The sequence below is a fragment of the Scomber scombrus genome, chromosome 20 (assembly GCF_963691925.1).
Source record: "Scomber scombrus chromosome 20, fScoSco1.1, whole genome shotgun sequence".
In the NCBI taxonomy this organism is placed as follows: Eukaryota; Metazoa; Chordata; class Actinopteri; order Scombriformes; family Scombridae; genus Scomber; species Scomber scombrus.
The window spans coordinates 12739251-12763172 of record NC_084989.1 but is presented as its reverse complement, the minus strand read 5'-3'; the positions used below and the strand labels follow the sequence as shown (position 1 = coordinate 12763172).

The 23922-nt window shown below is 41.4% G+C and overlaps 1 protein-coding gene across 3 annotated transcripts in view; it reads right to left on the bottom strand.

Annotated features, from left to right (window-relative positions):
- stau2 (staufen double-stranded RNA binding protein 2) overlaps positions 1-23922 on the bottom strand; it is an 86252-nt gene that overhangs the window by 12818 nt on the left and 49512 nt on the right. For all 3 annotated transcript variants that reach the window (XM_062441520.1, XM_062441521.1, XM_062441522.1), the window contains one exon: positions 13820-13933. In XM_062441520.1, coding sequence (XP_062297504.1) covers positions 13820-13933 — 114 coding nt within the window. The remainder of the gene's footprint in view (positions 1-13819; positions 13934-23922) is intronic.

The following is a 23922-nucleotide window of genomic DNA, read 5'->3' as shown; positions in this document are numbered from 1 at the left end:
CTTATTACCCGGCATGCACGCTGGGCCTATAAGATGTGGATGGATGTTTCGTCTTATACCTAAATCCCAAGAAATACTGAGTGGGCCTGCAACTCACTGTGTGACGGGGGTCGATTGAGACCTATCATGCCTAAGGGAGCCCCTGAAGTGTTATGAAAACCCTACTAAGTTCCTATGGCAACTGGCAGTGTGTACTATATACAAAGATTATATATAAGACATGTTTACTGAAAACAATAAATTCCAGTATGCTTATATCAAGAGGGGTAAACCTCCTCCAACCAGGCTGGTTTCTGACGAATAGGGCTAGGGGCCACACTAACCAGCCAAAGATGGAATACGATGGGGAAAAATGTAATGTAATGCACACTGAAAACATATGTCTTTCTTAAAATGTTAGCATAATGCCATTACCGTGTTGGTTTAAAGCAAGCAGGCCTTCCACCAAGTGTTCATAAACAAAAGGAACAAATCTCAACAGGAAATAAGACGTGTTATAGATTCAGTCTGCAAACACTGACGTGAGCCAAGGCCAGGCGCTGAGTGGCTTACGTGATGAGCAAACATAGACTGATGTAGGCATGGTGGGCCTCACATGCGGAATCAAAAACAGCATGATATGATCCTCTCTAAAGCTGGATATCAAAGGCAATTAAATTAGTTGTGGATGTCGCCCTTTTGGCCAGATAAGATACTTCTAATATCATATTTGCCAAAAATGTCATAGACTACACTAATTACATGACTGGATCAGCATATCTCAGTTTCTTCTTTCTCAGGAATAACTAGCCTTAGAGTGTCTAAATCCTTCCTACATTCATGAATGACAGAGTTTTTCTGCAGTAGCACAGTACAGAGCCTATAAACCCATTATTTGTCAGTGATGCTGTGATTTTATCCACAAAAAGGAGCAAGTACTTAAGTAATCCTCAGTGGGCAAGCTTTTTACAAGCTACCTCACACATTTTTACAGCATGGCAAACAGACAGTAAACACCAGGAAGGCGATGCGCTTTAACACGTGATTAAGACACAGCTAATTAGATTGTGGACAGTAAAACTGTGAGGAGAATCGTAAAAGAGGGAGCAGGGGCAGGCTTGAGAGAGGGATCAGGTACAGGCAGCAGACGTTTAAGTCAGGACACCACAGGCCGCTGACAAATGATCGAGCTTGGGTTTCTCATTTCTGCTGCCTTTTCTGTGGTGAAAATGTAAATAGCAGACTTTCTACGTTAAAAAAGAAAGACCCCCCCTACACACATAAGCCCCCCATGTCCACCATCCATCCATCCCTCCATTCTTCTCCTCCCTCTCCTCCTATGCAGTGGTTGGTCCCATGAAACAGGGGTCAGGGTACTAATGGAGGACCTTGTGGCCTTGTGTGCCTCTGGAAACAACCCCCCCACCTCCCCACTCCCTGCTCTCTTATAAATCAAGCAGGCTTCATTGAGAGTGGCAGAGTCCTCTGATGTCCCAGCCATGTCTCATTTCAAAGTCCTCCTGAAGGCTCACACGGTTCCACGTCTACTCACTGGGCACAAGGGAGATGTGTGTGTGTGTGTGTGTTTAGGTGAGTCAAAGAGGGAAAGACAGACAGAGAAACAGAGAGTGAAAGAAAAGAGAATGAGTTTTAGTTAGTGAGAAGTGGAGGGAGATTAGGTCCCGGTGTCCTGGAGGAAAAGGGGGCCTCTACAACAAATGTTTATTTAGTAACTAGGCTGCATTAGACCTCTCACTTGAAAGCACGTATAATAAATCACATAATTTTGGGAAAGTCATTACGGCACCACTCTACAACAATGTGTGCTTGTGGGCTTTTGTGAACATAAAATGCCTGCGTTTGTTGCACGTGTACAGTTTATAGTACATATATAGACGTGCAATCAAAACATAATTTCCCTCTCTTCATGGTAAGTTCAGGTGTGCCTTCTATAGAACTGTACGTGATTGTTGAGATAATGGCATTTTGTTGTTTGCTTTAGTCTATGCATTCATAACAAAGCCAGATGACTAAAGGTTTTGTTGTTAGATACGTAAAGTATATCTCTAGTATAAAGTACATCCCTACAAATTGGTGATGGTGCTTAAATGAAAAAATGAAACAGTACATTTCTATGCAATCAACATATATTTAAAAAGACAGAGTAGCACGAGAAGAATATCAGGGATCCTTAAACGAAACCTTGTGGGATGCCTTAATAAATTATAATTATGTTACGAAAAGTCAAAGTACAATTTAAAACCCACACTGTACACCTGGGACTACGATGGATCAAATTCAGAATTAATGACTGCTAAATCATGTGCAAGCCTCCAAGCCTGTGATAGCTGTCATATTCTAGCTAGTTGTGCAGCTAGCTAAGACATGTAAAAGGAGAGTTGATCTCCTTTTTCAAAAAAAAGAAGAAAAAAAAAAGCCATGTATCTCCTGTTTCACTTATCACTGTGATTTCTTCCTCTCACATTTAGGTAGTGACAGTGCGGTTTGCTTAATTTGTCCTTATCTCCTTTAAATGCAAAGGGATGGGCTGAATTTGCATGTGAAACAGAACACAAGGTGTCACTTGTGACTTTATTTATAGAGGACATTCGGAAGATCCATGAAGATACTGTTGTGGGGCAGGTAGGGAGGCAGGCAGACACACACACACATACATACACACACACAGTGTTTACTTAAACCGCAGGAGTGTGTGACACCTCAGTCGTAACTGGTGTTAACCCCCGATGTGGCTGTTGTTTTGAGTGTTTCAAAATGTCTGCTGTTTGAGGCCTGAGAATGCGTTAACATCCAGATGAGAGGAAGGTGGTGAGGAGGAGAGGTGGGGGGGCTCAGACAGACAGAAAAACATTCCCCAGTCGCTACGCTCATCTCCATAACTCAGTACGCAGCCACAAACCACTGATCCTAACATGGGACATTCACGACCTGACTCCCACCACTGGAAGCGTCGTTACCTGCTGCTGAGCAATAAGAGTAATTTAGGGCCCAATTCATGACTGCAGACAGAAGGACTCATCTTTTTGCGCCCCCCACCCCCCTAAAAAAAAAAAAATCTGTATACCAAGACACACATTTCCAGGCAGGAGGAGCCATGTCTTATATGACTGTGGACCTCTCAGTGAAATCTGGGTGATAGCCTGTAATTTCAGAAAGACATACTGTAATCATATTGTGTGTGATGGAAATCAAAAACAACTTTTACAAACAAATAACATCTAAGCATCTGAGAGATCTGATTTCATTAAGTCAGGAAAGCAACAAAAGAGGATAATTACAACCAACAATACAGGTCATTGTGTAAAATGTGTGTGAGATTGTTGCTCTATGTATATGTGTGGTTGTATTTATGCCTGTGAGGTAAACGTGTAGGCCTGCAATTACTGTCAGTGTGTGATTTGCTTTTGGAGCACTCGATGATGATTAATTCTTAGGAGCTCCTAACCACAAGACATGTGTCACATATCAAGTTAAAGGGCTATTTAAATCCAGAGCTTTTTTTATGGAGAGCTGTGATGCAGCAGTTCCATAATAGATTGTCAATGCATTGTGCAACTCTTCAAGAGTGGGACATGACTGATTGGTGTCAGTGTTGCTTTGTGGTATTTTCTTTTGTGTATGTCCTAGATGCAGGACTAGGAACTAGTGTAACAGGAATTTGGCCACTCTTTATGGTACTTTCACATCTAACCTGTGGATTCGCTTAAAAGGATCTCCCCGTTTTGGCTGGTGTAAAAGCTGCCAAGAACTCTGGGATGGATTAAACCACCAATCCGAGACTACCTGAAAACAAGGGTCTTCAAGCGGATTCTGGTGCGGTCTGAAATCAAACAGACCAACCACAGGATTTTATGATAGTAGCTATGTGATTTTAGCATTATTTCAAAAGCTTAAAAACCATTAAACCAGGAAGTTATCTTATAATAAGCTGTAGGCCTATGCCAATCATTTGGTAACCATGGTAACACGTACTTGCATTTCAGCATGTGAGTGGAGTTATATTCCCTGATAATACTAGTCTGCTATTTCTTTGTGAACTCTGTGACATTTATGTACAGCATGACTTGCTGACTGCTACTATAATTTGATTTCCCCACAAGGGTCCATGTGACACGGATGATGCAGTTGTCAAAACTGTCCACTCAATGAGTTACCTGTCAGCCTGTATAACTTCATGTTTACAGCTCTTGGTTCATTTGTAAAAAGCCTGTGTAATTGACCAGAACTAAAGAGCAACATTGTGTAACTTTTTTCCTTTGTCCATACGAAATTAACCGATGAACAGGTGTGAAATCATACTTAACAACTGTGTGTACGTATCACCTTAGCAACTGTGTGTACAGTTGATTCTTTCATAAGGGCAAAAAAAAAAAAATCTTAAAAATAATGAATAATCTTTGAAGCAGAGGCTGAACATTTCAAACTATCTCCTTTAACATCCCTCTGCTGCAGCATGGTTTGTATATTAGGACAACTACACACAATAAAACAGTTTGCATAATGCTGATTACGAAACAAAGGAGAAATGTTAACCTTTGGGGAGTGAAAACCTGACTGTGTTGGTGTTAGAAAAAGGTGTTTTCTCCACAGGTGACATATCTCACACGTTGCCACTGAGAGATGGCAAAGCAGAGGAAAAGATTAAATACCTGGCCCTTATCTTGGAGACCTTTTCAGTGAGGCAAACTATCACTCAGTATCAAATGACATTACGTTAATGAGCCAAAGACGCCTCAAAGAGTGGTAGGTAGCGAATTAGCTGCCTGGCCTGCTTATGCGTGAATGTGTGATTGGTTTAGACCTTTAGCTGTGCCAAATTTGTGTGTGTGGGAAATCACACACACCGCCTAACGGCACTGAAGGCTGCAAGGCCACTGCTAAAACATCTTGCTCTTCTTAGCATGGAGGTGATAATGAATCTAACACATTTGTTGCCCTTAAAGCAATCACCTTGGTCTGAAAAGTTTTAAACCAACAGGGAGGGGGAGGATGATTAATTTGTATACACATAAATACAGATATAAGCTATGACTAAAAGCAAAACAACAGTTCCCCAAATGCTTAACAATAATGTGTAATTACAATGATATTACTACTACCAGTACTAAAGTACTACATATACTACTACTAGTAATAAAAATAAAAGCCCATTTAACATCACTTGTGGACAAAGCTTCAATATTTTCAGCTCTTTGAATGTATCACATCTCACATTCAGCTCTCACAGAAACTCTGCATTGTGGAATTTAATCTAAACTGGCAGGTACGGTAACACTATCTCTCAGTGATATTGCACTCATGCTCACCATATATTTGAGTGTCTGACAATTTTACACATCTTTGACAACTAAGGGTCAAGTTACTTTCCTAGCGCATACTTTACAAACACATGCCAACAGCCTGGAGCGCAGACACAAGCATTTCAGTTTTGTTTTCATAAGGGTAGAACAGAAGTTATCATCTGTTATCATCTGGTTCGCCGGCACTTGTGGGTAAATATTGAGAGGCCTGCTTAATCATCCCTCAAAAATTGATTATTTTTCTTAGATGCAACACTGCTAAGGTAACAGTATGCATGGTAGATTGCACAGCATGTCTCTAGTAGGTAGCTTCGTTTTTGCAAAAACACTATTTTGTGACAGACTGTTTCTATTTTCATTCAAGTCTTGATGACATAAGCCACATGCACACTACTTTTGAGACCTTGAATATTGCAACTGCACAGGAGGTATATGTCAGTTAATCCATACTGGTCATGCAACATGACTCAAGTTCAGCTGCTTTGTTACATGGTGTTAAAGGGTTGATTCATCCAAACTTTCTAACTTTTTTCAAACAGTATATATTATTTTATCTGACTTTACTTTAATACTTTCTACTAAACAAACAGTCCCTATTAAAAGCTATTGACAGCATGTTTTGTGGATTATCTTCATTAATGGGTAATTTGTCTCCGGTGAGAAAGGGTTAGTAATTCTCATTGCTTTGAGCACCACAAACACACCTCTATGCACCTTTGTTGACCTGACAGAAGCAGAAAACTCAAAACCTACACTACCTATACTATACTATTAAAAGTAAGTAGAATCACTCAGTGAATTTTGTTAATCCCATTGATTGAGAATAAATCAAGAATAATAACATGAGGTAATCTTTCGCTGTTTTTTAAACTATGGAGTGACGCCTTTTTTCCTGACTTTGTTCTAAACAACATAGACTATCTATTTTTCTTAACTGTTGATTAACAAAAGGGGCATAATACACACATCAATTAAGGTTTTGGAGCAGTTTTGGACACTGATAAAACAAGAGGTATTTCTCAATATTTGGAAGTTTACTCAATGCCAGCCACACCATAATATCCCATTTTGGAATTCACCATTTTCCATCTTTCATCTTTCAAACGTTTCAAAGTCAGTCCGGCTCCATTCTACTTAAGTGTTTGAATGTGTGTGCGTGTGTGCATCTGTGTGTGTGTGTGTGTGTGTGTGTGTGTGTGTGTGTTCAGTTCCACACCATGTCAACTCTTAATAGACATGCTGATGTTCCAAGCGGCCACTTGGAGCTTTCAACGCGTCCCCTAATGGGCAAGTTCATGTTTATTCTCTCCCCACTGGTCACTGCTTCCTCTGGTGTGCAAAGAAAAAAGTCACTTGTATCTTAAATTTTCTCATTCCCTGAATCCATCAATCTCTCACATCCCCACACCCCCCCCCCAATCCCCCTCTCTGCCTCTCTCAATCATTTACCCCCTCTCCCTCCTCCATCATTCTTTCACTGCTCCTCTCCTCTCCCGTCACACTCTAATCTTCTGGTCTGAAAGGTGTTTCCTGAGGAGGGCATGCGGGAAGACAGGTGGGAGTGATGGATCGTACCGTGGATGCTTCACTTTGTCCTCTCTCCAGGCGGGAATGGGGTGGGGGAGCAGCAGGGGTCGGTTAGGTCTGACAGTGGGAGTCCTGAGTGAGGTGGTGTTTGGGAGGGAGGAAAGGTACTAGCTCCTTTGAAAGGTGGTGTTGAGGGGGAGCAGGGGAGGTGTCTTTCACTGTTCCCCCTTTGGGTTTGTCTGATGTGAGCTAATTATAGTGAAGAATGAGAGCTGTGCAAACATGTGACTCCTGTTGTAAAGTCTGATCAAGTCTTCTTATTGAATGTATTCAATTAACTATATCCCGGGGCAATGGATCATAGCATGTGATCATCTCCACAATAAATTAATTGTACTTTAAATAAATTCCAAAGATTTCTTAAAGAGCAAAAAGGCACGTTTGCATATCTGAGCACATTTATATGTTCAGCAGCAATGTGGTGAGTGTAACGTGCCTCACTGTTATCTATCTTACAGCATCAGTTTCAGAGCTCAATAGCCTGTGTTGAGTGGAATCAATTTATCCACCAGTCCATCTTTTTCTCTGCACACAGTAAAACAAAATAAGTTATTCTTCTTCCATAACTTTCATTAGTAACACTAACATCACTAATACAGTTACCCTGCCAAAGGCCCCTCACAGCCACATTCTCTTCCCAGCCAGCTTACTTTAATAAAAAGGACTCAACGTTTTACATCTCTTGGTATTGTAGCACCTCTAAGAAGTTGTTCTCAAGTCAACACATAAGCCTACCGTTATTCATACTGTTACAATGAGTCGATAATGCTCCTGGAAATTAAGTGTATCAGTCTCTATCAATCTTTAAATGTCTTGCAAACAAAAAAGCAAAAGTCAGAAATATCTGCATTGAAATCTCCCGTGACACAAGCACAGCTCATATCACTATTCTGCATAAATGAGGAAAAGTGTTAATTTGAAAAAATAAAAATGAACCTTCATTTGATAGAATTCAAACAGCATATATTGTTAAACATCATCTCAATGCCAAAGCTCTGGCCAACATTCAGCAACTTTGAAAGTGCATCGACCTCGTTATACCTGATATCCCACATTCATGCCACTCCTCCACCTGTTTCCACCTCCGGACTATTTTTCACAAAGCCCAGTAATAGTGGTTTCCCAGCTCCATTAACCTTTTTGTATACAATTCAAAAGGTTTACAAAATTGTGCTTTGCTACTGAATGCACAAGATTTAATTAACCCCCCAAAAGCTCTCCAAATACAAGGATTATTTTTAATCACCTACACTGTGCTTAGTTAGTCACAATGAAAGTGGTCACCACTGTGAGTCATATCAGTGCTTGCATTTTCACTTGTGACTTGAAGTGTTGCTATGGAGTCTTTGCCCTGACAAAACTCATAGAATGAATGCTACTGCAGGCCAAAGATGTGGATCATCATCACACTCAGCTGTGACATGAAACTAGCCAAATATTCTTTATCTGCTTTCAAGCTTTCGGCACGTTGCATTTAACCCAACCATTTAGTGTGTCAGCATCAGGTTCAAGGGGAAACGAAACAGCAAAACATCTTCATTTAAATGACTTAAGTACAGTGCTTGCGTTCCCATTCCCCACTATTCCCGTTTTTGAGATAATTCGCCTACACTGAACACTATTCTGCTATCTGTACAATTACTGCACAAAACGCTCTTCTGCAAGACTCTGTGATTGAATGTTTTTGGCATCATAGCGGTGTCAGTGCTTTTACTGGCCACATTGATAGAGGTGCACTGGTCACATCTCTCAACATTTAAATTCTGTCGGGGGATGTCATGAGATGTCTAATCAACAATGTCCTTAAATAACTGACTGACCAGCCGAGCAATGCTGACTCATCAGTAACGACATTGGAGAAAGGTCACCAGTGTAGCCGGAGGAGAACTAATCTAGAAATGTCTGCTTCATATTCATTCAAAACCTCTATGTAGATTTAGGGCCCACTCCCTCCACATACAATGATTTAGGATACGTCCAGGTGCTGTGTTTGGTTACACAACACTGGCACATAAAGAGGAGACAGACAAGACAGATAAGCAGGGAAAAGAGGGTGTCCGACAGCTGCCTGCCTGGTTGGGTAACACTCCAGCGGGACCCCCTGAGAGGAGCCCAGCCTGGGGTAACGTCTGCGCTCCAGTCGGGAAGGAGGACTTCAAACACAAGCCCCGTGCAACCTCCACCCCTCTGCAGCTCCCTCTCCTGCTGTTCTCCTGAGCTCCATGGGGGATCTCTGAAGACCATCCCAGCAGTCACCACACCATGAATCAGTTTGCTGCCACCACCTTCTCCTAATATCACTCTTCCCCCCTCCCCTCATTTGCCCATCTTCAACACATCCCTAAACAGATGAATAAAGGCAGGAATGTGTGCGACATCCTCGCCACTAACCTTCATTATCACTCCTGCTTCAGCCCTGTCCCTTCATCCTTTGTGTCCTCAACGCGGCTCTGCTTACAGCAAAAAATCTGCTTACCAGGGACAAGGTCAGATGCCCAATTAATTTCAGCAGAACTGCCCAGTGTTTTGTTTGTGTACGCAAGTTTTTGAGTAACCTGATGGCATGAGATCTGTATGTGTTTGTGAACCTGGCATAAGATAAAAGAAGAAATCAAGAGAGCAAGCATGTGACCAAATGGTGTTTTGGTAAGGCAATGTCAGCTTAGTGAAAGGTTTTCTCACAAGGGAAATCATAATGCTATGTCAATGAATAAAGTCTGTTCATAAACAGGCTATGGAAGACTTAATCTTTACTAAGCTAGATGACAAACTATAAAGCAAGGAGAGAAAAACAACATTTCCACATTAGGGAAAAACTTCACAAAAAAAAAAAAAACAGGACCAAAATCAATCCAAAAAAGTGGACCTCATTACCTGAGAGAACGTCTACAACACATTTTAATCCTGATTCACTATGTTCAACATGTCATATCAAATCAGCTAAAATCTGCTCTTGCTGCAGGAAACCCAAGCAGCCACAGCTGACAATCTGGCAGACAGGGCCCCTGGGACCGGGGTGGCTCAGCTGAGGACATTATTGCACGCAAACTACCCCCCTGCCCTCCCCTCCCCACCACCACCACCTACACACACACATACACATACACAAACACACACAAATACACGCAGACACACACAGAGTCTGGTGGCAGACAACAGTCACCCTGTCATCTTCGATTGCGGCCCGCTCATGTTGGACCAGCGACACCTCAAATGCAGCTCAGTGGGCCTCGGCCCCCCTGGTGTCCCACTGCCGCCACAGAGGGACTGCCAAAGAGTTACTTCAGCTCTGGAGAACAAACACAGAAATCTGCCTGTCTAAAAAGCATGAAGACCTGTTGGAAAAGATGTCTAAATATATCCCTATGCCGTGGCCTTTAATTTGGCTTTGAAATCAACTGAGGTGCTTTAACTGAACAAAACTGATATGACCTTGAGAGGGTTTGAGCAGACTGAAAGGCTGGAAGTTTGTTGTCACAGAGTAACTCACGGTTGTTTCAACTGCGCTTTAAACGAAAGGCCACCTAAAAATAATCCTGCAGCTGAATATGGTAACTGAGAACAAGAGGCCAGGGTTAAACTCTGTTTGTACAACACTTCTGTTCCCCTCAAAAAGCTGCCAGCGACTGCACATTTTTCCTTCTCATATATGGGCTTCGAGGTATTAATTAAACCTTCTGTAGCTAAAGGCTGAAACTATCAAAAAATAATAATTTAGAGCTAAAATTGAGGACTTGTTGACAAACATCTTTGGCTCCAGGGAAGCCTCAGCTAGCATAGCAGCCTACGGGCTCACATGTGTTTGGCAGATGGCACCAAGTGGATGGCACATAAGGTCAGAAAGAGCACTCAGCTGTATATCTCTCACACATACAGGCCCTCCGGGAATGTCTGCACAAGGCCAAGGATTATGGCACCTAAACACAGCGGTGTGTGTTTATGTGTGTGTGTGCACTTGTTGATAAAGAGCAGACCGTTGTTAAAATTACACTGACAACACCGCTGCTCTCAATCACTGTCCAACAGCAGGCTATACAAACATTTTTACTAACTCTGCACCTTTTACAGGTAATTATAACGTCTCTTTCGGTGTGTTAACAATCATTTAAAAACTGCATGTTTACTGTACATCTAAGCTCTTTAGGAACATGACCCAGTGCACAAGAGGTAAAGATAGTATGAGGATTAAACAGTGGTGGGAGTTTTCAACAAAAACAACAACGTTTTGTCCCTTAAAGCATTATTTATAGTAAGTACAGCTGCTCATCTGCATTTAGCTGATTAACTGATAAGATTACTTTTTTCATGTGTAAAAGTAAAGGGTTTTGTAACCATGTGTATTGATTCCTCAAGGGATTGTTTAACAGCCATCTGATGGAGGCTAATTAAGTGTGATAATCAGTAGCTGCCGTTTCTTTCTGATTTAACATCTTTTGATGCTAACTCCTCTATAAGTCTCATCCTGTCAATATAAAGTCTGAAATGCAACAATACACAATAATAATCAGAAATACATCTACAGCACTCTAGTCAATGGAGCCATGAGTCATAAAGCTGTAAATCAAACTGGAAAAACAGAACGTTTCCAATCGTAGTAAAATAATCCAGTTCTTGCTTACGTTTCACCCACTGTTGTTTTGCCTGAAGAAGCAGCTGTAATTTCCTCAGCCGTTCATCCATAACTGGAGTCCACATCCTACACATCTTTCCTTCATACATCACGGGCAGTGAGGTGTGGAGAGGACTTCCTTTGCCTGTTGATCTTTATCAATTGCTCTCGTCTATCTGACATAAACCTCCATGAGAGCGCAGATAACACAGCAGGAAATTCCCAGAGAGATGTATAATGAAATGGACTGGAGCCACCACGCGTTACTGTATCAGTCCTCTGTGTGTGTGTGTGTGTGTGTGTGTGTGTGTGTGTGTGCGTGTGTGCGTGTGCGTGTGCGTGTGGCGGAGACGAGCCTCCAGGAAAAAGGTTTATCTCTTCTTCGCTAGGAGATCCCCTGTTCCGTCAGATTTACAATGTCTAATTACACAGATAAAAGTGCAAAGTGTGTGTGTGTGTGTGTGTGCATTAAGGCCAACATGTGGCAGTGGAAACACGTGGAACTCCACTGGTCTATTAATTGACTACTCAGAGACAACAGATCAATCTAACCTGGTGCAACAGGAAGCCTGAGCTGCAGCAGTACATGAAGGATCCGATTCTATTGACTTACAGGTAACTCTCAGGGCCGTATTAGTATGTCAGCGGCTCTATCCTCACAGCAGCATGCATCACCAACATGGTAAACCCAACCAAATGTGTGACGCCTTCAGGCCTACTTTGTTCAAGTGTCAGAGTTTGGGGGCTGCTGATGGTGACCCCTTATTGTTACATGCTCCCTTTGTGGTCACACTCCTCACTGTACTGCAAAGAGGAAAAGAAAGGCCTTCTCTAACAGTCGGTCATGCCCCAATGCTCCTGGCAACAACAGGTCCTGAGGACGCAGACCTGCCTGGCCTATATTGGCTTGGCTCTCAGTTAGCGGTGGCGGCACTAGCCCCCTGTCAGCTGTCCCATTCAGGGCCGCGCCGGCCCTTTATTAAAAGCTTTGAAGACTGCTGAACAAAGGGGCGTCCTATGTTTAGATGATAGAATGTAAGCAACTGGTTTTCTGCTTGGGCAACAGAAGACAAAGAGCCTCCTTCTGAATACGGGGAGTAAGCGAGAGAGTGAGTGAGAAAACTAAAGAGGGAGGGAGCGAGAGGAAAAAGGGGTACGCGACAAGTAGAAGAGATACTCCATCAGATTTCAGGATGGCGATAACTTTGATGGATTGAAAATCATGGAAGGCTGGCAGGTGTGTGGGAGGCATGTCAGAAAGAAATGCAATGAATGATTATTATCACAGGTGGTTTTGATGCCCCAGTGATTAATAATGAAGCCACAGAGCCATGGCTTCTCCTCTTAATTAAAGGGTCAGAGCCCTGCCAAAGTCCGTTCACAGTATGGCCTATACACTGTACGAACTATACATATACTATAGGCTTAACTTCACTGAAGCAGGGTAAGCAGAACCTAACCCTCATCACAGATTAATGGCAATGTGTGTATGTTGGCAGATATGCTTAAAGAAATCGTAAAGCAATTAACTGAACCTAATAAGTAACAGTTTGGACACATTTTTATGTACAGTACCAGTCAGTTAGGATTGTGTATCTATGCATTCACAAGTTAAAATTCAATTAAAATGTATTATTATTTTATACTTACGGGTATCTAAAGTTTATTGTTGAAGTAATCCATTTTTAGGTTGTTTTTTTTAAAGTGAAGAACCCCCCAAATATTGGCCAATATATTGATTTTCCACCAAAATTCCAGTATGGATTGAACTCTATTAAAGAGAAACTCAAATTAAGCTTGCCAAGAAGTTTCCTTTCCTGCTACCCATCACCTCTATTAAGAGAGAACAAGAGTTGAAATCAAAGATTCAAATCTTGCAAAACAATTTTCTGGGAAGGTACCTAACATTATTTAACAAATAGTACAAATGTTTGTCCTTAAATATTGTTACTTGCAGGATTGTGCTGTTATCAGAGCCTTCAAATTGTTGTTGCAAAAAACGTTTTCATGTAAGTTGCTGAAGGCTGTTTGTCCCCGTGTTTCATCTGAGCTGCAATGTGTCACCCACTACAATTACAGTTTTTTCAATCAACTTAATGCAACCGCCAATAAATATATTGCTGATCTATCATGTGACTTTCAGATAGTTGCTGCCACAATCAGCTGATGCCCAGACTATCTGGTTTAACTACACTTCCTGATGTAAACTTTGATCTGCAGTATTTGATTTTCATGTACTGCTTCTAGTAGCACTAAGCATTCAACAGGTGTGACACCCACCCTCCTTGCATATGCACGCACGCACGCACGCACTCACAAATACCTGGTCATGGCTGGCTTGGAGGGTGCTCCCGGTGCCATGGAAAGTCATTTGCACAGGGGAGAGGGTCAGATAGGTCACAAAATCCTTACCACTCTGTGCATCACTGTACTGCACCTGGAAGAGAGGGCAAAGGAAGACAAACTCAGTTGACCAAATGTAAATACAGGAAAGAATCAATCAAAGCACAATAGACCAGAGAGCCTGAATCATCTCCAGTTTTCAGTGGGATACAGTCTTGTGTTTTTGGAAGCGATTGCCTTGAGAGTAAATCTTGCATGTCTAATTGCCACCACAGAGCATTTGTGGACAATTACCCCACAACACACAGAGATGGCAATAGAGGGGAATAAATGTAAGGGTGTCTGTGTGTGATTGGGGGCGTAGTGATGACATCACTGGCGACCCCTCATCATTGAGAGGTTAACTCTGCAGGCATTCCTAAATGCTGTGCAATCAGGACTGTTATGACATGATGCTCCTATGGGACAGTCTGCTCCTGAGATCCAAGGGCTTTGGTAATGCTGCCTGCTTGTTTGCCCTACTTCTCACTGCCTCTCACTTTGTGCACGCGTGTGTGTGTGTGTGTGTGTTTGCTTATGTATGTCTGTGTATGTGTATATGTTTGCCTGGCCTACTTATGCCCAGGACAGCTGCAGGCATCTTAATAGATGGCACAAATAACTAGAGGAGAAATATTTGACAGATGCAGAGAGACAAAAGGAACAGACCGAACAAAAGAGAACATTACTGATTCAAAGTGGCTTTAACACTTCAATGAGCAAACGCAAAAAGTGAGCTAGCAGGTATGGAAGACAGTAGCCTTGAACATAACAGAATTACAAATGGACTGCTCTTCAAACTCCTTACACAACTGAGACATAATAAAGAAAGGCTATTAATAGATTTAATATGAATGGCGAGAGGATTTTCTTCAAACTCCATATATCTAGGTCAATATCTAATTTCTGTAACAGCTAATATTACACGACACTGTGGTGAAAGCAAGTTGATGTCAGTATCTATTGGATTTATATACAATATGTGTGTTGCTTTGTCTCTGTATATTTTTATTGGCTTAAAGTTTTTGCCTTCTTTTAATCAGCAAAAAATGTCTTTGTGAGTGTAAGTTTCAAAGTTTTAGCTAATCTCGCCCACAATTTGTTGGCCACAGTACGTGCTGAACTTGTGTGTCTGTGTACGCACATGTATATGATCTGTGACTGAAAGCTTCCAGAGCGAGGCGTGTGTCTCTCTGAATGAGTTATGATCGTATGTGGAAAAGTGTGTGTGTGTGTGTGTGTGTGTATGTGTGTATGTGTGTGCACGCTCCAGCTGAGCCAGACACATGGAAGTCTGCCTGTGAAGACGCAGACCCATCATAACATACACAAACGCGCGAAGATATGAACATGTGCGCGCAGAGATATGAATAAACACGCAATGTCACGTACAGTACACGAGGAGACGCACACACCTGCTGATGAGGAGATGGGCCCACGGTGATAAATGTGGAATGCTATCTGTTATGTGTATGAATGATGAATGTGGTAAACTGAGCCGTGGAAAAAGCCTCCTCTGACAAGTTAATCTCTAATAAATTCTCCAGGCTTCATAAGGAGAGCGAAAGAAAGAAAAAGAGGAGGGAGCTTTGGTTTGACTAAATACATTTTGCCTCTCCTGGCGTCTCAGGAGTAATAAAAGGATTGCTGGTAACAAGAATCCTATTTCAGAAATTTGGAAATGTGTATAAAATATTCCTTAAAGTTACTACAAGGAACTTTCATTTTGTGTTGATTTTAGCACCCCCTGTGGACAAAAGTGGTAGTATTTTCCCAGAATCAAGACTGCACTTCCCATGAGCTCTACTGCCTTGTGTCATAAAGATCTTGGCTAGCACCTGCATTTCGTCTGGAAAGAGTAAAAGAAAGAAGTGATTTATTTTTATACTGTTTTTCTTTTTTAAACAGCTGTTTGCAGGATGCATAGCAATGAGAGAATGTATCTATTTGTGGGTCTGTGAGATTAATTGTTATAATATGAATAGGCGTGAGCGTGTTTATTTGTGCTTTAGAAAGTAACGTTACATTTTTCAGATTCACTCCCTTACTCTTGCAACACTGCTACTCCCTCTCTTCATTCACTCTCTAGCTTGCTCAACCACCGCTACTCCCCCCCTCTCTTTTGCTCTCAGCACTCTCTGTTTCTCTTGGCTTTTTTAAAATGAATCAGGAAGCAAACAAATCTAACTTTTATCAAACGTCTTTGTACTCTCTCATGCTACAATGCTACATATAATGTAGACACAGGCTCTTCCAGTCTGCATACCATAAATAGTTTTGTCTGATTTCTCAGGGAATCCAACACGATGATTGGGATTTAAAATAACCATACAGAAATAGCAAATCTTCTCGATGATGATCTCATTTTCTTAAGTAAGTCATGTAAGAGGCATCAGAAGCATCATGAGACTGTTTCATAACCAGTTAAAAGTACTTGTAGTAACTTTAAATCTCATGAATTCAACCTGCGTTGGAGGAGGATCAGAACTGTGCGCCTGTACTCCAGGGAGTGTGAAGACACAGATTTGAATCTTTGGGTCTTTGTGTGTGTGTAATTGTCCAGTATGCTGCTTCATTTAGGCAGTATAAAGGCCTGTGGTTGGGAGCCTGTGATGTATGGTGTAATCATGCTGTCTGATCAGCAGGCACTCCACTTGCTTCATCTATTGCGAGCTGTCAGGACTCCAGCCGAGGGTGAGGCCCCACGACCGTGCTGGAGGAAACAGACGTGCAGTCTCCCTCTCTCACTTTAAAGAGATTTATGCTTCACTATATCAAATTTCTAATAATTCCCAACTTTACCTATTGTCTGTGTGTAAGCACACGCATGTTCAGTTGATGGAAACTACCAATAACAAAGCAACTTTGACCATAAGGAGCTATAGATCAGAAGTCCCTAAAACAGGGTTAAGCCTGTGTAACAAAAGACCTCTGAAAGTTACCAGAAACTATTGGATCCGTTTTAATCTTACTGCTAGATTACGATCACATTGTTGTTTTTTTGAATATCCGATAACTCTCTAAATCTTTCTTTTGTTTTTTTTTGTTATTTGTTTTTTCCCCCATCCTCCTCCTTTTAATGCATCCCTAGCTATCAGAGGAGCTGGGATCTCTTTGTGAATTTATTTAAAAGGTTTTCTCTACTTTTATCCTTATTTGCTAAATGTCTTCTTTTAGGGAATTTTTGCTTGTTAGGGATTTGGATGTGCGTCTGGAAACATTGCTGCTTTGGGCCTATAAAGTCAGTTGACACGCTGTATGTGATATTCGACTATATAAATAAACATCACTTGCTTCAACCGCCAGCCAAATTCTGACTAAAACAACAAATTTGGCAGGTCACCAATCATCACCTGGAGGTCTTCCTTTCTTGGTGGCTTGTTGATAAAACAGCGAAAGTGCCTGATTACTTTGAGGATTTACCAGTGACTCTGACTTTCAGGCAGGAAAGAAGCTCGCCTGGTCTGTCAGCATCAAAGAACATCTCGTTTGCGATGATTTGGCGGAAACTGAAATAACGAGCATCTCAAAAACAAACCGTCTATTCTCCCGTCCAGCACGTCTGTTTTGAGTGCATGTTTGTATGCAACTGTGAGTGCATGCATTCTAAACAGGCCTAACTAATCATCCCAGGTCCCAACTCAGAAAACAGCCTCTAATCCACTTCCTTTGGAGACAAAGAAGCAGGGGAGTTACGCAAGGCCTGCGATTGATCGGCGGCACTAATGTGGAACGACCTCTGACATCTGGCTTCTAAAGCTGGATGGCTCCTCTTCAAATGCTCCTCTTCATCCGAACAAACACGAACATGCACAAACTAAAAAGCAATCACAGTCATAGCACCCATGTAGACATGCTCAAATTTATGTTAAGTGCACAAATATGCATGTGCATGACCCACAAACGGAAATACAGCTTTAAATTTATACACACATGAAAATGCAGGCAAAATACACGTGCAAGGACATACATGCAAATGTCCATATTGTCAGGATTGTGTTGCACAATACTGTCAAGGTAGCTGCAAAAAGAAATTCCACTTAAAACCACAGAAGACAAGCACTGTAGGACTAAGAGCTTGATTCCAGAATAAGTAGAGTACAAGCTGTGGAGAGTCAAAAAGCATGGAAATAACTTTGACTTTACTATAATAAACAAGGCCTCTCAACTGAGGAACGCTGTCATTGTTGGTGAGAAGCAATTAGAGGTCCATGCCGAGCCACTTCAGTGGGGACCTCGGGGGTCAAGAGTGTTCTAAGCGCGCTGTTAATATACCTTTCACTTCTCCGAATGGCAGGAGGTTGGGGGCAAACAAAGCTGCTACTCTACAGACTTTTGAGTGCACTTTGTCTGAGTAACAGACAGAAGTCACGACACAATGAGGGAAAGTGAGTTTCAAGTTCTGTTGAAGCCAGTTCTTTATTGAGAACTTCACTAAATAGGTTATTTTTAGAGAAATACTTGTTAATAAGAAATGCATTGAGTGACCAGAAAAACAGACATTGTAATGCCATCATGTTAAAATATAACTATTGTGACAGATATTTTAACATGCTGTCTCTGTTAGAACGTTACTGATTCAACTATATGAATTGGCTTTTTCTACTGTAACGCATAGTAGAGTACTGCAATACGCCCTTTCTGTCGACGACTCACTCTGTTTCAAAGGAATGGTTCAACATATTGGGAAATAGTGACTTTCTTGCAAAGACGAGAAGATTGATACCACTCTCATGTCTATACAAATAAAAATGGAAAATAATAGCTTAGCATAAAGACTTGAAGTGTGTGTGTGTGTGTGTGTGTGTGTGTGTGTGTGTGTGTGTGGGGGGGGGGGATAAGATATTCTGCATCCAAGCACCGCTAAAGCTCACCAAATAACACTGATCGTGTTTGTTTAATCTGTAAAAAAGTGTAAAAACAACAATTTGTGGTTTTACAAGAGGTGATGTGCAGGACAATTTCTTGGTAAGCCTACCAGCACCTTATTACCAAAGCATATAAAACAAATTGATTTCAGCTGTTCGACCATGACTTTGCAGTAGTAGAAAAATAAAATCAAGCTTTAATGCTGTTTGGTCCCTTAGGAGAAACATTCAAAATTAAACTATCAAACTTTGTCTTGTTTTATGAACATTTTTGTTTTAGCTTCAACAGCATGTCCAGAGAGAGTTGGGCAAAGAAAACCCCACAATAGGTCTTTTTTATTATGTTATTATCCATCATTAAATTATCATCAAAACACTCTGGACTCTGTTTGCAGTTTGTGAAAGGGCTCATTCAGTAGAGAAAGAGTTTAAACTGGTGGAAGAATGCAGGCTTGAGTGTTTCTTACAACAGCGGCTAGTGTGTAGATAATGAAGAGAACTGTTTGGATTCCAATCAAAGTGCCAGGTTAACACACCCTCCATCTCCCCACTATGGGACTGCGCTGGCACACAACTCATATCTCTGCCAAGCATTGTGAATTACATGAAATATGATCAATAATATCAAAATACAAAGAACAAAAGCAAGCAAAAAATATAAGATTATGCTGCATATTCAAATTTGCAATATGCTGTTCTGTCACTTGAGGGTATTTGATTTAACGGTTTGCAAATGGGCTTGATTGTGGTGTAAAAACATCATCACTCAGTTTTGCCAAACACACACAGTCGCAGGCATACGCACCGACACGCACGCAGAGGGCCACCATGTAAGCAGAGAGACTGTGCGCCGAGCCAGCACAGCATTAACAGTCTGATTTATACCACCGACAAAACTTGTTTTCGAAGATAGCTATTCACACAAATATGCCGCAGAGCCCAGCTGGAAGCCATCACGCTGCCGCAAAAATCAAACGTGGTGGGATTAGCCTCCCCAAAATGTATTTTCTATTGCAAATCCCAGAGTAAACAGAGAGTAGAGAAATGAGACGATGACAAGAAGGTTGGAAACAAACTGTTAAGAGTCTTTGAACGTTTGGACCAGATCAGCGTTTGATGTTGATACAGAGAGATGGGAGTCAGCAATGGAGATCTGGAAAGGAGGAGGAAAGGAAGAAGGTGGTGGAAAAAAGAAGGGGAGAGGGAGAGGAGAAAAAAAAAGAGAGGGTAGAAACTGCCAGGCAGGGTACAAGGTGTAGTCGGCAATATTTGAAGTGGTTTTTCTACAAAGCCAAAGAAGGAAGCAGAGGGAGAGAAGAACAAACAACGTTAAAGTGTGAGAAATCCTGGGAACCGAACTGAATGGATATCAACACCAGCCACCCGCCAAGGATAGTGTTTTTATTAACATGGGATTTCCAACATTGAAGTCCTGATTCCAGAACAGCAAAGACCACAAGCCCTCCCCTCTTCTCTAAATCCATCTCCCAAGTTAAGCCTGTCATGGTGAGATAACATAACTCAGCTGATAGCTATCTCTGCTGTGTAATTGCATATGGATTTAGCAGGTGGACAGAACTGATATATATTGTAGATACCATATAGCCCTTTCAGACACAACCTGGGAATGTTATAGTACAGTACACTGATCTCTGATTGCCATATGTGAGAGGAAATTAACATTTTTGAAAAGGTTGCAATATCCTGTTTCACAAAGCGTTGAGATCTGACCCGTATGAATGTGTAAATACTTTGACTTTGCACTTTTTATATCACACAGGAGAGTGACCCTGTGGTCGCCAGTGCAGGCATCACACTTCATATGCACCTAAACAACACTAACAAATCAGATTCTGCTTTATACAGGATTTTATCCCCACAATCAAAACTCTACAGGCGTCACTCCAAAACAAAAAGTAGTTCTGTCATATTTTCCATTACCAAACCCAAAACCCAGCCTTATGAGGGGTGTAATTTCATATTCATGCAGAAAAGGTGCTACAATCACTCTACCTGCCAGTTACTTAGGACTATGGCTTACTGTATTATGCACGGCAAAGAATAATGAGATGCTTGCTTAATGGTCTGTGTCATATTGCTTTTTCTACATCTCATTATGGTTAACATAATCTATATACAGTATTAAGTTAAAGATCAATCCAGCTTATGAGTGCAACTTTTTTCAAACATTTGGTCTTCTGAGCAGACATGAAGAGAAGAAAATGAGCGTTTCCACACTGTGGTGTCTGTTTTGTATTCCTGTTGTTGTACTTGCTACTGCACATTGCTTTGAACCAGAGAATAATTTATGGCTCAAATGACATACAGATGTAAACAAATTAGGTCCATTTATCCCAAACTCATCATTAATCTGATCTGATTCTGATCAGATTTATGTTTGATGATGAGTGGACCTAATTTGTGATGCGCACATAGCAGGCTGAAAATCATTTCTTGGAAAAACAAAAAACAACAACAACAACAACAAAAAAACAACACAACATCCTCTTCATCATCTTTAAAAAATTAATTTAAAAAACAGGATGTGAAATCAATCCACATTGCACACATGCCTGAACGCTGGCCACTGATGTAACTGGGGACCGGTTACACCTCTTGGCTGTAAATGTCTGACAAATCATTCATTCAGAGTATTGGTCTGCAAAGAAAACACGGCATGTGATGACACACTGAAGCTGTTTTTTACATGAAACTGGCCTTTCATGCAAATTCCTCCCTCAGTCCATTACTGCTCACTCTCCTCTTCTTCTTTAACTCACTCAACCACTAAATCACTCTGCAAGTCCACATATAGAGCTATGCGGAGACAGAGCTCTGCTGAAGATTCATTTATTTCCAGTATCCAAGAAGAGAATTGAAATGCAAACAGCATCCAAACAGGTGTGGAGGAATGACAGAATAAATCAGCACTAAGGAAGTGGGTTTGTCTTAGTCCAGGTGTGGACCATGGCTCCATTTGACTCTGATAGGGGGAAAAAATAATTACATTTCCATCAATCATTGATCTTCTATATAAAAAATCTCTTGCTCATTTCAAAAGGAGGTAACAGTTAATAATCTGAAGCGATGCCACTCTATTAAGTAATGTGATGGCAGAGTAAATGGGCAGCTGGTGACTGCAATGTCAGGATCAAACGCTTCAACATTTCCAAACTACACAAAAAGCAAAAAGCATTACACAATAAATTTGTGAAGCAGTAACGGAAGCAATAAGGATGGAGGAAACGATTACGATAAAGGTGCTGAAAGACTGAAACATAACAATAATAAACCAGAGAGGGCAAAGAAAGACAGTATGGAAAAAAGAAAGAGGGGGAATCTGTTACGTGGCCCTTACTCCGTACTTCATCCTTGGTCCATGTGTTGTCTATTACCTCCTGCTTCTTTGTTTCTGCCCTACTTCCAGCGCACATACCCGCCGTGCCAACAACACGCCAGCCAAATTAATAGGAAATACACACACACATACAAACACACTGGAATAAGTGCCAGCATCCTTGCTCCAAGTTGGCGTGAGTACAACACACTGTTGCTTATCCAGTCAGAGCTTCTACCAGAGGCTATTTTCCAATCAAATCAAAAGAAGGGGCTTAGCAGGTAGGCCCAGGCCTTTGTCTGTGGAGCTAGATGGATGAAACAGACACTATGAGAATGTCCTTAGTGCTTGCTTAGTTGCTTTAATCCAGTGTTGGGCGGTCACTGTAATCCGCTCACTTGGATAACATAATTACAATACAAAAACAAAAGTTACTAATCAGACCGAGAGATTATTATCAAATTACTAAAAAAATATATCTTACAGTGGATTTTTTTGGTTTGTTGTTCGGTGTGGTCTACAACAGAAAGCCAGCCTGACACAAAATGGCACATGACGTGTCCAATGGAAAAGCAGACAAGTGCATTTTTTGGCAAAAACATTTTAAATCTGTGTCGGTTTAGCCTGCAAAAAACACATAAGAATACATAAGCCTTAAAAAAGTCTGCCTAACATGGCTGTGTAGGCAACCAGAGGTTCTCATTACAACCCACATGATATGAAACATCCCCTCAATGGAACACATATTGTCTGCATACTCAATTACAGCCTGAATTCTTTGCTCAAGAAACACACACGGAAATACGCAGAATCCCTGATGCTTGTGTGTCTCTTTACTCACATAAATGCAAGAAAGGATGCATAGAAACAAAATAAAGTAATATTTATGTAAAGTAGTTGTACAGTATGAGAACGACGAGGACTTAAACTTCACACAAAGGCTTATCCCGACTCTTCCATTCCACTAAACAGAACCTGCTGTGTCTGTATGTGTGTGTGTTTTGTGTGTGTGTGTGTTTGTGTGTGTGTGTGTGTGTGTGCGCGCATATGTACAAGTGTGTTTGGGCTTGGCCAGGCAGCAGAGCTCTCTCAGGTTACACACACACAGGAAGGCTCAGAGCAATAACAAAGGCCTTTCAAAGGAACCCTCAGCAGGTTAAGATAAAATGTTTTCGCTCAAACTGATAAAAAGCATCTGCAGCTTAAATGAACAGGCGCTGGTATCAGTGGCGTGGTATGCGCCGCAGATTGGCCAGCAGATTAAAACGGACACTAGGTTTTCTCTCTCTTATACACACACACACAAAGAAAAGACACACACAGAGTGTGAAGTGCGCGTGTTCTGTGTGTGTGTGTGTGTCTGTGTATGTGTGTGTCCAGTCCGGTAATGACAGAAGCACCTGTGAGGTTTAGTTCCAGCTCTTAATCCATAGCTTGCCAATAATGTCCACAGTGAGAAACAGAGAACCGGTAGTGTGTTACTGAGCAGTTCTGCACTTCAGACTCCTCAAACGAGACCACTTGTCCTGGAAGAGCACCGCTCTCATCTCTTTCTCGTCTCTTCCTGTAAAGGCTTTTCTACGCAATGTTATTGTGCACAATAAGCTCCACTTCAAATCACCTGTAACTGCTCTGTGTATGTTTGTGTAGACATCACATGCTACTTAATGTGTTTTGATACAGTGAGCCTGCATCCCTTATGTGTAGAGGTTTCAAGTGATCTGTTAGTGTGCAATTTTGATTCTTCATAACCACGCAGGTCGATCCAGACCACATTCATATTTACAGCACTGACCCAGAGGGAATAGGATCAGGGCATGAGTGTGAGTATGTGTGTGT